Raw genomic sequence first — 15,849 nt, 5'->3', positions numbered from 1 at the left:
TATAATATGGTGATTTGGTATAAAATATGTCTAAAATATATATGTTTTCATGTTCGTACTGTTTTTAGGTCTTGTATTCTACTGTATGTGTTGCGTTCAATACTCCATATGACACTAGGAAAAGTCAAAACTGTAGTGCTGTAATGTGTTCATTAAAAATACAACCTGAATTGCAATGCATTGTCCGTCCACTTGTTGGTCATTGGGATATTGTGTGTGAGTCAATCAACATAAAAGTGCAACAATCAACACCTTACTGTATACAAAGAACACAAATTTGCCGATAAGTGCCTGATTGAAGCGGATATTTCACCTAGTTTACCAATGTACAACGAAGCTATCGCAACTATAAATCAATTTCGTCATAATTGTATTTATAAATGTAGTTGCTTTACATCAAGTCTCTCAAACGGGCTTCTGATGTTTTATTTATTTTTTAAGTCCGGCGGGTCGAACTCCGGAAGTGGGCTCGGCTTGGGTGAAAGGGGAAAGTTCAGAGGTCACAATGTTGTTGTCTTTGTGTAAAGGAGTGGAGCTCGATCTCGCATCACTCTTCCCTCTTCCCCGAGTCCTTTCTAAACTCTTCCCCCGGGTTTCTACCCTCCCGAACCTCTCCCCTTCTACCCTCACAACCCCAACCCTTCCCCCGGTCACCCTCCAGCGGACGAACCGGGTAAGTTTGATGGGCAAGGTCGGTGTTTTTGGTGTGTGTGTGTTGTTGTGCTCAGAAGTAGAGGAAAGAAATCGCGCTTTGTAGCTAATGGCTAATGGTGCGCTAGCAGGCCTCGCCAAAGTAGTAAGTGCGCCGTCTAAAATTAGCTTTGTTAGCTTAGCCAACCACCGGAAACTTCCGTGTTAGCGCGTCTTAAACGCACATTTATTTGCCTCGTGCACTTAATAATGGGCTATAGCATGAAATGTAGGCTTTTGACTAACAATCAACATTTCACTACGTAGGCAGCTCAAGCTAGGAGTTAGCATTGCTAACCAGCGCGCGCATGCTCCATTCATTTCCTCACTAGCTCCCATAATGCTAACTAGTTGTACTTTCTTCTAAATAAACCCCGAAAACCGAACTAAGCCAAGTTTAGCGTATATGGTGGATCACGACTGAGGACTTGGTTAACTGAATGACTGTAACCGCGCTATTAAAGGTTTAACGGCTACGTGAGGCTAAAGTTGGCACGTTGCTAATGATGACGAAACGCTTAGCCGGCAAGCAGTGTGGCCATATGTTCGATTTTTTCCCCCTCAGGAAACTGTTGTGAATGCCAAATTAAATGCATACACATCCTTAAATCACTGTAATGTAAATTTGGAAGCGTGTGAGTCGTTGTGATGCATTTACAGTGATTGGTTATCACGTTGTCCTATGCCCTAACCTTGGGGTAATGGATAACTTTATGTTTAAACCTACAACTAATGCTTTTCTTGCCAATGTATTATCAAAACCAAACGCGCCATGTGGTGAAAGTGATATTTGTATTTGTGTATCGCATCCTCTTCTAATATTTTGCACCCTTTATCCTCCAGATCATCTCTGTGACCGAATACTAGAAGTTCTTCACAAAACCTCTACAGCCGCCAGTATCACTATGGACTCCGGTGTGATTGAAGGAGGGCTCAATGTCACCCTTACCATTAGACTGCTCATGCATGGCAAGGTGAGGTCACGTGTCAGCACAGTATGCCATTGTTCGTGTTGATGGACTCCCCTCCTGAAGGACACACGGGGGCCGAGGCAACTGACATGATGTGATATGATATGATGAGTAATGGTATTGATGTGGTGATGACATCCTGCAACACAAAGTGGCGCTGCCAGTGCTCCGTGCTGAGGGCCATTCTTACCTTATGTCTCTTCCTTTATTCTTGACTGAGTTTTGCAGTAAAGGCTTTTCCACCCTCAGCACTGAAAATCTTACATAAGTGCTTGGATGGCAATGGCGACAATGCCTTCAATGCCATCATGGAAAGTTCTGGTTTAGTTCCTTTTAACTCAAATCTAAAATGACGGAACAACAAGCTTCTCCCCGCACACAACACACAAGGGATTTGGCGCATTCGCATACCTGGAAGCAGCAAACCATATTTAAAGTACCGGTAGCTGCTGTCATAATTTTGATGGAATTTTCCTTGCTTGTCTGCCCATTATCCCTTTTTTTTTTTTTTTTAGTAGTCCCAATTAGTAAGCTTGTTAACGATAGTTTTCCTCTCCAGACACTGGCCAGTAGTGTTTGCGTGCGTGTCCAACTTTGACCCGTAGGTGACATCAGAGTAAAATTGATTGTATATTAAAAAAAATATAGATTTTTCGAACTATTGTACATACTTTTCCCACTGAACTGCAATTTATTTGTAGTGGTGGTCTACGGTTGTGGGTCATCACCTTATTTGCATAATTGGCATGTAACAATGTGCATGTGAATTTCTAAAGAGGCTAAAAAATAAATATTATCCATATATTTACAGACGCATTTTTGTGTTATTAGTGTCGACATTTCAGCCTTTTCTCCTTAGCCTGTTTGCTATTTTTAAATTTTAGTTTTTTGTTAATTTTATTTCTACAATGCGCCACAGGCTCATTAAAAAAGAATGAACCGTGGTTCGCAAATTGCCCCCGGGCCACACTGTGGACACCCCTAGTTTATGTATTGATGAAAGTTGAAGTGTTACCAAATGACAGAAGAGTGTTTCCATGTCTTCTGCACACTTGTGGAGGTGTTCTGCATTCTTCCACACTTCTCCTTACACGGCGGTGGTAATGCTCACGCCCCGCGTTTGTGGCGGTTACCGTGCATGACTGGATCTCTGCTCCCGTGGCGAATACTTTGCCTTTTGTAACCACTTGTATTTGATTCCAGAGTAAATGCATGATGTAAGCACTTCCTGTCTCTTGTCTTTGGTCGCGGCAAAACCATTTGTGGGTGTCCAAATGTATTAACAAATAATTAATGTATGGGAAACACTGCAGTGAGCATGAGGACAATTCTTTCCATTTGAAATATTGGAAATATAATGGATCCGTTCATGGCCAGACTGTCACAATCACTGTAACCTTCTTAATCTGGCATTGGGCATAGAGTCTAGAGTATCGATGGGAACCACAACAGTTTTTAAAATTTTGATTCCTAGTTTCGATGCCCAATTCGCCAACTGGAAGAATTAGGTGAGAACACCAATGAAGAAGCAGCAGCTAAAAGGTTCAGTTTAACTTTATTAAAAAGAATTTTTTTAAAGCAGCCGGGTCAGTGCAACATTTGCAACACAGTGATGTCATGCAAAGGAAGGGTGCATCACCAACATGATTAAACACCTCCAGCTTCATTGTGTAGAAATAAGAGTGCCCTGTCGTTGATACGCTTAGTCAGACTTTATCTAAACTTGTAAGTTTCAGGATGCCCACTGATGTTGTTCAGTGTAAATAAAGAATGGGAGCAATGGCTGCAGGAGGCATGTTTTTTCATGTGCACAGCTCATCTCTTTTAGCAACAATCAAAGGACCTCAACTTGCACAACACACTTCTGGCCTTCAAAATAAGAGCCCTGTGCACCACATCCTGTTTACTTGTAACAAAATAAGGGTGCCATTAAGAAAATGGCTTACACCAACATCTAGGCAGCAAACAAAGTATGCTAGTGCTAATACGGTAGCTCAACTCAAAATATCCAGCTAACGTTAGCCCGTGTACTTGTCATAGACAAATCTTTTACAAGTTGTTTGATATTCTGCACCCAGATAAGTGCACATGTAAGTGTCTGCAGCATCACACACACACTAACACATAAACAGCATATATGTGGAAATGTTTTTTCATGAGCTTTTCAAAAGTAAACATCTTTTGTGAAAGGGTACTCCTGTGTATTTATATTCAAGGTGAATGGTTTGATATTTATATGCTGGTTGAAAATAGCTCTGTGAGAAATGTATTGTCATGTTGACAAAAAGTTCATATTAAAAAAAATTCAAGGAGAACTTCAGACATTTTATTGAAAAAGAGCTCTGGTAAGCGCCCCCATTTAAACCATGCAAACATTTTTGGCACTGCCTCTTTTATAAGCATCGGAATAAAGAACCGGAGCTGTAACCGGAATTGAAACGAGGATTGAGGATCAGAAACAGAATTGTTCAAATTCAAACTATGCTCTACCCTATTCTTAACTGTCATACAAGTGTAAAGATAAGTGCATTTTGGCTTATATGATGAAACCTAATGGGTTGTTTATTATCTTTTATAATTTCAGGAAGTAGGCAGCATCATTGGAAAGGTAAGGTATTAGAGAAGACTATAGGACGTTTGAAATGTGTTTTTCCTGGGACTAAATGTTTGTCTTTTATATGCTTGTAGAAAGGTGAATCTGTAAAGAAGATGAGAGAAGAGGTGACTGCCTTTGCTTACTGTACTTTATTTGCTAGGTATGAACACGTTTGATTTCCTTTATTGTGTTTTTCCCAATTTTAGAGTGGCGCGCGCATCAACATCTCTGAGGGCAACTGTCCTGAGAGGATTATCACTTTGGCTGGACCAACCACGGCCATCTTTAGAGCATTCTCCATGATCATCGATAAACTGGAAGAAGTAGGTCCCAGGTGGAAGAATATAGCTTGAATTTGAAGGAATACTGCTGTAAACGGCATCCTTGCATCTTTCCAGGACATCAGCAGCTCGATGACGAACAGCACTGCCGCTGGCAAGCCCCCGGTGACCCTGCGCATTGTGGTGCCCGCCAGCCAGTGTGGCTCCCTCATTGGCAAAGGTGGCTGCAAGATCAAGGAAATCCGAGAGGTACGCATCACGAGAAGACTGAAGCCCATGGAGAGTACACGGCAGTCTCTCGACTCACATCCTTTTGGTTCTTATGTCGCAGTCAACCGGTGCTCAGGTTCAAGTGGCAGGAGACATGCTCCCAAACTCCACGGAGCGCGCCATCACTATAGCTGGCACACCCCAGTCTATAATCGAGTGCGTGAAGCAGATCTGTGTGGTCATGCTTGAGGTAAGTCTAACAATCTCTTTGAGTACGCACAGTAGCTTATTCACTTTAAAAACTTCCAGTATTTACTATTGAGTGGCTACGGGCGTTTATTTACTCAACTGCAGAAAGGAACAAGTCTCTGGTTGTATTAACCCATATTGCACTGTCTTACTAAAGTGAGTACACCGCTCACATTTCAGCAACCATTTTACTATATTTTCTTATAAGACAATGCTTTAGAAGTGACCTACCATCACTTGTAATGTCCCTTGAGAATGTGTAATAAAATGTTTTCTGAAATGTAGATGATATAAATTGCTGAAATGTGGATGGTGTACTAAATTTAGTGAGTGTGTGTGTGTGTGTGTGTGTGTGTGTGTGTATTGGCGTCCACTATTTGAGGAAATACTGTAATAGCTGTATGTGATATTTTTGCAGAAGTTACCTGGTAGCTTGTGTTGTAACAATGCATCCTTCTCTGTCCTGCGCAGTCTCCCCCAAAAGGTGTCACGATTCCCTACCGACCCAAACCTTCAGGATCTCCTGTCATCTTTGCAGGCGGACAGGTACACAAGATGCTCTATTATTGTTTCTCCAGTGACACACAGTATATATTCCTTTTGAAATACTGCTTTGTAAGACACTTGGCAACAGTAAAATCTACTTTTAAGACTGATATCCCCATGCAAAATCCCAGACCTTCTTTTTACTGTTTTCAATAATTAGGATAAAAGTTTCTGAGGAGTTTGAGCCTTTTTTTCCCCCCCTTCAAGCAAACATTTCCCCTTCAGCTTTTACAATGTCTAATTTCCTCAGCGGTGTTTTATTCTTTGAAACGGCTGCTGTCCTCTGGCTTTGCTTCATTTCACTTCTAACATCCTCTTTAAAAAAATGCTTCACTGCCAAAAAATGTGGAGACTTTGGACAAGACGCACATTTTTGTTTATCTTAAAATTAGCTTTTGTCCTCGAGTCGTTATATCGCCCGATGCAAGGCCTGTGAAAGTTTTGTGTTCTCATTTGTTTCAGGCGTACACCGTACAAGGACAGCACGCCATTCCACAGCCAGATGTAAGTGACGTTTCCGCCTCTACGGGACCCTCCCTTCCCCCCGCTGATACCACCCCAATAATTCTAATGTTGACTCTCCCAAATCAACTTATTTTGCAGTCTTAGACAAAAGTTGGACATTTCTAGTGAACCCCAAACCATTTAGATGTGAGCGTTGTTCTTATTCAGTTAGTTGGTCTACTGGCTGCCCGTCTTTTACTCAAACTAGTGCCGATTCAACCCGTTTGTTGGCTGACACTTGAGTCATGCAGTGTGAGCACTTCAATTAACCGTGCAGGGAGTTATAAACAGTAGTTGTAAGAGTGTATGGCTAGCGTTATAAAATGCTGTTAGAATTTGTCCAGACTCTCCACCGGTCCACCAATAACTCTCTGGTGCTGCTAAAGCTGCTGCTCTGCTCTGTCTGTGTCACCTTTTTACTTGATTTTCTTTGCCCACTTGGCTCAATTAACCTTTCCCTTTAACAACCTCTGGAAGCTCCTTCAGGAACACTGGGTGTGAGTTATCTAGGCCTGTCACAATAATCAAATCGATTAATCGCACGAAAAATAAAAATGAAGTCGATAACTCTGCCGGCCTCGATAAATTGACATGTGCATCCGTGTTTCTTTTCTTCGTCTCTCTTTACCACACAAGCTGGATGAGCAAGAGGGTTCACTGTGCATTGGTTCTATAGTGGAATGAACAGAGAGTGTCAGTGTCCTGTCAGCCATGTAGCCTCTTTGTCCCAGTACATGGAGGTTGGGCTACTAGTGATGGGATACGCAGAGTGCTAGCAGCAAGTTAGCCTTGTGAGCAAGCTAACACTAATATGAATGAAGGCACAAAAGCGATGGTTTCTACGGCGAATGCCACAGCCCCAGTCTGGAAATACTTTGCTTTTAAACAGAATGAACAAGATGAGCGCATGAACACCAACAAACGGATATGTCCCACTTGTACTAAAGTAGTGACAAGAAGAAGGAGAATACAACCAACTTGGATGCGCACCTCAAACACTACTTCCTGTCCAGTTTTCCCAACTGGGGGGAAAAAAAACTACCGATGGAGGTGGAAAGGAGCCTTCGTCCTGACAGTCAACGCTTACTGAGGCGTTTGGTCAGTAAAGTAATTATAAACAAAACAGTGTCACTCGCTACATTGCAAAAGAAATGCAACCCTTTCAATACGGTTGAAAAGCCAACATGACAGGAAATGTTTGGCAGACAGTATGGATTGCCTGGGAGAACATACATGTACATGTCACAAACTGTTCTGAACTGTATAACCGAGTAAAAGAAGACGTGTTGAAGGACATCAGAAACATTGCATTTTACTCCTCCACCACAGGTATGTGGTCCAGCTCAAAGATGACCCTCCACATTAGTTGAACAATACACTACATAACTGCGTGTGTGTCTGTGTGGTTTTTATTGCAGTGTTTTTTTTCTTAACAGACACGGTCTATTTTTTGTTTGTTTTTGGTTATTGTGATGATTTTTTATTTTTGTGTAATTTTTGCTAAAAGAGACAGTCCATTTTATTTTCATTGAGTTTGTTATTGTTTTTTTATGTTGTTTAATTTATTTAAAAGCTCATGACATTCCAATTACAATGTTAAATACTCTTGAGAAATTACAGTTTATTGCTTCTGATACAATGTAGTCATTGTTATGCCCTAATGAAAAAAATTGTCTCAAAAAATGTCAGTAAGCTCCATTATCGAAAATGATTTCTAGGACAATTATTGTCCAGCAAAATTTGTTATTGTGACAGGCCTAGATTTATCCTAGTTTTCTTTATACAGTGGTACCTCGGTTTTCGTTATTAATTCCAAAAGGTCAGACGAAAACCGAAACATACAAATTTTCCCCACAGGAACTGATATACAAAGAGATACAGCCACCCCAAAATATGAACCAAAATACATTTTATAGCGAACAAAGTTTTACATGCAGGAAACAATGCAATGAACTATACATGACGAGTTCAAGTGGACCAGTCCAGGGTGTACTCCGCCTCTTGGCCAAAGTCAGCTGGATAGGCTCCAGGATACTCCCGCATCCCTGGTGAGGACAAGGGACATAGAAGATGAATGGAATTAAATGGATTAATGAGCATTTAACATAACCTTTACTTTTATTGAAGAGTCTTGTTGAAGAAGACGGCGAGGAGCGTAGATGGAGGAAACGGGACACAATCTTTGTAGTTTGCGAAGTTCTTTCTGAATTCAATAGTGCTTCTCACCTTTATTGAATTGATGGTAATCGCAACTTTCTTTGGTCCAATGGAGGGCAGTGAGTCAGCAATGCGTAGAATGTTTTGCTTGAGCTCTCTTATTTCGTGTAATGATGCAGTACAGGGCAAACGGACTAGTTTGTTAGGTGCAATATTGTAATAACCGAGACAGTGTACGTGAACCGGGCCAAACATTTTTCATCTCCACCCTAATCAAGCGAAAAGTAAGGTGTTGGAAAACCAAGGTTTGACGGCACTCGAACAGCTACCTCTTAAGAGCAAAATCAAAATTCAGCCTTTACAAAAATGAGAAGTATTAATTTAGTGGTTTATTATTGTGGTTGTATTTTGCATTGGTTCCCTTATTCAGTTCCATGTGTATGATGCAGTGCAGCTAGAATCCACTGTAAACTACAACTAATAACATGGTCTTCTATGTTGTGTTTTTGCCTGCACTTTGTGTTGTGTTGTGTTTTGAACTGACTTGATTTTGTGTTTTCTCCCCCCCTTCACTCTCCTTGTTTTCCCATTTCCTCCAAATTCTCTCCCTGCCTCCTCTCTCACTCTCACAGTCTTCCTCTGCTGCTATCTCTCCACAGCTCACAAAGCTTCACCAGCTGGCTATGCAGCAGAGCCCCTTCCCCATTGCACACGGCAACCAGGGATTCACCGGTATGCGCCACAAGACGCAACTGCGTTTATCTTGCGTGGTGCAACGGTGGTTCATGTGCTGTTTTCTCGCTCTCTTAGGGATTGACGCTTCTGCTCAAACCGGTTCTCATGAGATGACCATTCCAAATGATGTAAGCTTTTGTGACTTAACATTTGTTTTTGTTTTTTTTTTAAAGCGTGCATTCAGGATTTGTCTTTTCAACCCCACCTCTTCTCTCTGTAGCTCATCGGCTGCATCATTGGCCGCCAGGGGGCCAAGATCAACGAGATCAGACAAATGTCGGGTGCCCAGATCAAGATTGCGAATCCGGTGGACGGGTCAACTGACCGGCAGGTGACCATCACAGGCTCGCCTGCCAGCATCAGTTTGGCTGAGTACCTCATCAATGCCAGGTTAGTACACAAGCCTTCCTTTTGTTGACATTTGGTCTCTTTTAGTGACGTAGCCCTGTTTCCACCAAGTATGGTTACATTTACCATTAGGGATGGGAAGCGACATTGCAGAGGTTGGAATCATTCAGTGTTTTGTTATGAAATGATGACATACATGCAGTTAAATAGTAAGTGTTAAACTTCCCACAATACAGTAGATCCCTGCTTTTTGCAGCGATAACTTTCCAGGACCAAAAGCGAATGCCACAAAACCGCAAGTAATTGAGACACCCACATAAACATAGAAAGAAGAAAGAAAAAGTGGTACATGTATGCTGACATTTTACATGTATTATCACGTATTTATAAATTATTACCGACACATTGGAAAAACAACTTTTTTCGGAGATAGATAAATTAATTAATTAAAGTTAAAGACATTGGGAGGCCGTGAACGCTGAATTGTGAATGTGTGGGGATCTACTGTGTGCATGTTGGAATAATAATGAGCTGTGTTAGTTATAGTTGGTCCACGCCTGTCTCCAACAGAGTGTGTCTCCAAGTAGTGCTATTGTGCACTTTATCCACTTTTGACATACACAATGTTAACTCTGCACTTGTCCAGTGTAATAGATGCCATATATCACATGCAACAACGTAACATTAAGGAGCAGGACAGGAACAGTAGCATGTTTATGTGAGCTCCAGTGCTATCATTACACATCAAGCAAGGTTAGCCTATTTGCTGAAGAAAAACAAAATGATGAAACATACAGCTCCCATGTCTGCAGCTGACAGATGTATAGTGGGCAGAGCTCTAGGTGTCATTTTAAGATGTGCAGCAAAGCCTGCTTTTATGTATTTATTTTTGCAAAGCTGTCCTCCATGAAGTGGTGGGTGTTAGACCTGCGCTCATCTACTTAGCAACCGCTTGAGCGTCTCTTCTCTCAAAAGTGGAGTAAACAAATAAGGGGGTGATAGATTTCTCTCATGTTTGGTGCTCATGAACAGGCTCTAGGGATACATAACATCATTAAAAAGTCCGTTTTGCATAATACCTTTTGAATAGATGGCGCTTATACAGAATGTTAGGCCGTGTGCGTAGCGGGTGCAGCTGTGGTCATCCGTGCCATGGAGAACTGAACCGTACCACTTGGTGGAAACATGATTTTTCATTGGTATAATGGAGTCCTTTCTGGTTTATCTACTGCTACTTAGCTGTTAGCTAGCTGCCTGCTCAGCTCATTATTGGCCCTTTGCCATGTTTTTTTTGCTTTTCGTCGTCCCTGAAATAACACTCTCAGCCCCACCTGCCCCAACCCCCCACCCCCTCATTGCTGCCCTGTGACCCACCCCGACTGTGTTGTCCCTCTCTCCTTGTCTCTTTCTACAGTGTAGAGTCCTCTAAACCTCCTCCCTCCTCCTCCTCCTCCTCCTTGAACCCTGAACAGAGCAGCCCGTGCCCTTCCTCCACCTCTACTGCTGCTACTACTACTACTGCTACTACCACTACTACTACTACTACCACCTCTGCTTCCTCCTCCTCCTCCTGTGTGGTGCCCCCCTCAGCCTCCATCCCTCTGTCCTTGTTGGCTCCTGGTCCGCCTCCTCCTTCCTCCTCCTCCTCTTCTTCCTCTTCCTCCACCGACCCCATGCCCCCCAGCTCTCCTGCCTGTGTGTCCAGTCTTCTCAGTCTCAAGCCCATCCCACTTCTGGCCCTCCATGTTGTCAGCGGGGCCGCCAACCCCGCCGCCCCCGAGCCCAAAATCGCCCCCGAGCTGAGCTCCAAGTCCAAACGGCGAAGGCTGTCCCCTTACTAATGTGTCCGCACTGACTTGTTGTCTGCACCTGCTTTGCCACGCGTACTTAAACACACACACACACACACACACACACACACACACACAAGCGGCCATGTTTACTCCGCTATTGCCTGTCAAGTGTCATGTATGATTATTATTATTATAATTCTATCAATATTTTGAATGACTTTGCATGTTCTCCAGTCTTTATCCTCTTTGTGCAAAAGCCCTGCTCAGGTAGCACATCTCTCAGATGTCATGCTGGTTCTTATTACGTTTAGCTGTCACCATGGCAACCGTGCTTTTCTTCTTGTGCACAATGCGAGTGACGTGTGCTCAGGTATCCCCGGCAGCATAGCATCGACTTATAGCCACCCTATAGGTATCATTTGCTTCCTCGCCGGAACCAGTTCTTTCTACTGAGTTTCTCTGCAAATGTTTCCGAGGTAAAGCTGTTACTGTTAGCCATAAACATCTTTTTTTAGCCCCACAAATCTGAATTGGGCCACTCGGAGGAGAGAAAAACCTGGTTTTATCGTTCAACCGTAATTTTTCGAGCAGTAGTGTGTAATTGGTGGAGTCACGCACTATTGCATTGACAAGTGGACCACCACCTAGCAACACATCCCAACCAACATGGTGGACATGCTTTGCAGGGAATGTAAAAGTGCTATGTTTATTTGATCACTTCAAAGCAGGCTAGTACTGTTACGTAGTCGTCATAGTTGGTTCCTCTGTCCACCACTTAGGGCCATGTCCACACATACACAGTTTTTACAAACATTATTTCATGTTTTTTGGCCTTTTGTCCACATGCAAACGTCTTTCCAAAACTCCTGTCTTCAGCGTTTGTGTAAAGAACTTTTTGGCTGTTATTGCATCTATTTAAAGTTGAACAGAACATGTCTAATGACGTTATCTCTTTCATGTGCTGATTGTAGACTAGTTCATGTAATATGGAGGCATTACAATGTGCAGCCAAGTCAGTCGTGGTGGTTTCAGGCTTCTGACTGATTTTTTTTTTAACCTCGCTTTGTGTGCGGACATACTGGAGGACATCTGAAGCGGTTTCATTTAAAATACTTTTTCTAAGATTGACTTTGTTTTCTCCTAAAATATACTGCTTTTTTCCCCAAAATGTAATTGTAGACATTTTTTCTCTAACACATTTATTTTTGTTAAATTGCGTCTTTTTTTCCGTTATGTATTCCTTATGTATTCTCAAATATATTTTTTCCCCAAAATTTTGTCTTTAAGTCTTTTATATTGCAACTTTTTCTTTGAAATCTTAAAAAAAAAAAAACATACACCTTTTTTCTTTATTTATTCACATAAGAGTTCCCCCATTAACTCCACCACCACCCTCCCACCCCAAATTTTATTTGGTAAAAAAAGTTCTCCCTTTTCACCTCAATTTCTTTATTCTCCTCTCAAAATCGATTCCTTTTCCCTCAAATTCTACATCTTTTTTTTTTGTATTTATGCTCGTAAAATTGCGACTTTTGTCTTAGAAATGTAAGAACTTTATTCCTTTTATCATAAAATGGTGACTTTTTTGTTTGTTTTGTTTTGTTAGACGAGCTTGGTTTTGCTGAAATGATGTATTTTCATTTTATTTTTTTGGACGTGTACAACTTTTTCCTTAAACCCCCAAAACGCTATTCTCTTAAATATTGTTTTCAGTGTGGTCCTCATAGCCCCTTTCTGAGCCCAAATAGATGAAAGTAAACAATGAAGTGTGTACATGTGGACTTGGCCTTGAGATGAACGTCAAACTTTGCACTGTAATTAGTCAACTTGGCCACTAGATGGCACAGTCTCGCACTCACCCAGTTGATGTTCGCTGTTGGAATACACGAGCAGCTACTGTGCATACGTCGTAGTTGCAATTTCAAACAACAAAAGCAGCCATTTTAACTTAGAAAAATGCACAAATGAGCTAAATAGTATTTTGGAAGAGGTTCAAGTGGAAAGATGTGATGAACAGTGTCGTGTACTGATGTTGCTTGCATGGCTCATACTCTTTCCCACCTTTTTGTGTGCGTGCGCGTGTGTTCTCCCACTTTTGGACCTTTTTTTTTTTTTTTTTTTTGCTCCAGGCTTTCCTCGGAGGCCACTGGACTGGCAAGCAACTGATGAGACACAGCGTCTGCACTAAAGCTCACTTTGGTGTCACTAAGCCAAACCACAATGCAGCCATTCAACACTGAAAAATAAAAACGCCCACAAACGTATACGATCACACCACACACCCATCATCACCATGATTACAAATCATGACACATTCGACCCCTTTGTTATTTATTTTCTTTTAGTGACAAGCAGCAAACCCCTAAAAGTAGGATTTTAATTCCCTCTCCCTCCTTCCTTCCTGTTTTCACCCTACATGGGGGGGTTTTAATGAGTTTTTTTTTTTTTTTTTTCTGGCTTCCATGTTGGTGTCACAGCATGGGAGGGAGAAGAGTTTAGGTGTCCAATAGATTTAGTTTGTCTTTTCCCCACACAAATAAAGTAACCTTAACAATAATAGTCACTCTTTTATTCCGTGTTTATATCACCCCCCCCCTCCCCCTTCTAAAAAAACAAAACACATCTATCATTTTATTTTGTCCACTTTTCTTCCACGTCACACACACACACACACACACACACACACACACACACACACACTCGCACTCACTGAAGAAGGCATGTGGTGGTGTTTTTTGTCATTCATTCCTGTCGTCCTCTCTCCTCTTTGTTTGGGATCATATGTTGATATTCTTGCTCTGCGGGATGGGAGGTTTTTTGAGGGGGAAGCAGAGGGTTCTCCTCGCTTTTTTGTAAAAACTGATATATACTTAAAAAAAAATTTGTTTTAAATGGAAGAAGTATTTTTTTTAACTACCAAAGGAGGACGGAGGAGGGGGGGAGGGAGGGAGGGAGAGTGAGTGATAGCAGACAATAAAATGTTGTAAGGCTTAAAAAAAAAAAATGTAATTGAGACGACAAAGAACAGGTTGTCAGCTTGTTTCCTGCTCTTTGATTTGCTCAAGTCTGATGATGATTTTTTTATTATTATTATTTGCAGGAAAGAAAACATTTGTGCACGTTCTTTTCTTTTCAGACTGTAGATCTGGGTGCCACAAAATTGTTAAAAAATGAAATAAAGATGTGAAATGCTCTAAACACACGCATATTGTCTCCGCCTGTCCCTTTTTCCTCTGAATATTACGCAAATAAGCAATTTCATGGAATAAAATCATTTAAATGACTTAACATACAAAACTGTTTGAATATGAAATGAAAATATGAATTTGTTTCTAAATAAAAATGATTTAAAAACTTAAAAAAAAAAAAAAACTTTTCCAATACTTTTTCCCCTTAAATTATATTTTCATTATATTTTAAATTATTTTCTTCAAAATATGGCATTTTTCTCCAATAAGATATTTTTTTCCTCAAATTGTCAAATCATTTTCATTTCAATCATTTAACTTTTTTCTCTGAAAAAATTACTAACAAATGATTTATTTCTTGAATTTTTAAAATCTAAATAGAATAAAAAAAAATGTATTTGTCATATATATTTAAAGATTTTGAACTGTAGAAAAATGTGTTTTCTCCAAAAAAAACTTCTCTAATTTAAAAAAAAACAAAAACAACGGTAGTTTTGACTTTCCTTGAAAATATACTTTTTCTCGAAAATATTGGCTTTTTGGTTGTTTTTTTTTTAAATCGACTTTCTCAAATGAATTGACATTTTTTTTCCAACAAGATATTTTTCTCAAATAATTATCAACACATTTGTTATGTGGCTAGTTATATAAAATAAATTCAAAATCAGCAATAAATGGCATTGGTCAATGAGGACACTTTTTGTTCTTTTAAATTAACACTTTCTTCGAGTAGATTTTTTTTTTTTTTTTTGCTCTTGCAGGTGTTTATCACATTATTTTTCAAATTAAATTAATACATTATTTTTTTATATATATAATTTAATGAGGGAAAGGCTTCTTGAGACGTCATCTGTACTTCTGTGAAGATGACGTCTCAAGAAGCCTTTCCCTCATTGGACAACTCCTGTACGACTGAGAGCCTACACAGACGCAATATAATTTAATATATTTTTCATAATATAATATAAAACTAAATAAAAATGCATTTTTGTTCTTCAAAAATATAACTTTGTAAAAAAAAAAAAATATATATATCAAATCACTTTTCCACACAGGACCTTGTAGGTTCGATTTTTTTTTCTTCCCTAATAAAAAGTTTCATTTAAAAACTGCATTATGTGTTGTGTTGTCATTGATTAATATTTAAATTTGTTTAATGATCTGAAGCATTTAAATGTGACAAACATGCAAAAAAAAAATAAATCAAGAAGGGGACAAACATCACACCACTGTATATATTAATATGTATAATTTCAAATAAGAATTTCGCAAGAATACTTTTTGTCAAAATGTGACATTTTTTCCTCAAGATTTTTCTCAAATATGGGTTTTCCCTCCAATTAGCTTTTCATCCATTATTTTTAATGCAGTTTATCCCCACCAGGGTCGCGGGGGTATGCTGGAGTCTATCCCAGCTGAATCTGGGCGAGAGGCGGGCTACACCCGCAACACTGGTGGCCGGCTAATCGCAAATTACAAATTAGCTTTTTCTGACAAATATAAATTGCTCAAAAATACGACGTTCGTTAAAATATTTTAACTAATTTTATTTCCTAAAAAAAATCTAAAAAATTATACTGT

At 40.2% G+C, this 15,849-nt stretch overlaps 1 protein-coding gene across 8 annotated transcripts; it reads left to right on the top strand.

The window, feature by feature from the left end:
- The first annotated feature begins 484 nt into the window (after positions 1-484).
- LOC129186086 (poly(rC)-binding protein 2) lies at positions 485-14,286 on the top strand. Of its 8 annotated transcripts, none has more exons than XM_054783946.1 (13): positions 488-673; positions 1,534-1,664; positions 4,246-4,269; positions 4,350-4,382; positions 4,464-4,580; positions 4,656-4,787; positions 4,870-4,998; positions 5,469-5,543; positions 6,006-6,047; positions 8,864-8,936; positions 9,015-9,067; positions 9,160-9,329; positions 10,702-13,201. In XM_054783946.1, exons 2-13 carry the CDS (start codon positions 1,596-1,598, stop codon positions 11,126-11,128), a joined length of 1,344 nt encoding a protein of 447 aa, XP_054639921.1. In that variant the 5' UTR covers positions 488-673; positions 1,534-1,595; the 3' UTR covers positions 11,129-13,201. The 8 variants fall into 8 exon arrangements, with proteins under 8 accessions (XP_054639918.1, XP_054639921.1, XP_054639923.1 ...); XM_054783945.1 differs by having other exon boundaries at positions 489-673; positions 8,837-8,936; XM_054783951.1 differs by lacking the exon at positions 10,702-13,201 and adding an exon at positions 13,210-14,286 and having other exon boundaries at positions 495-673.
- The last annotated feature ends 1,563 nt before the right edge of the window (positions 14,287-15,849 follow it).

The sequence above is a fragment of the Dunckerocampus dactyliophorus genome, chromosome 8 (genome assembly GCF_027744805.1).
Source record: "Dunckerocampus dactyliophorus isolate RoL2022-P2 chromosome 8, RoL_Ddac_1.1, whole genome shotgun sequence".
NCBI classification, from domain to species: domain Eukaryota; kingdom Metazoa; phylum Chordata; class Actinopteri; order Syngnathiformes; family Syngnathidae; genus Dunckerocampus; species Dunckerocampus dactyliophorus.
This window is presented reverse-complemented; position numbering and strand designations above follow the sequence as displayed.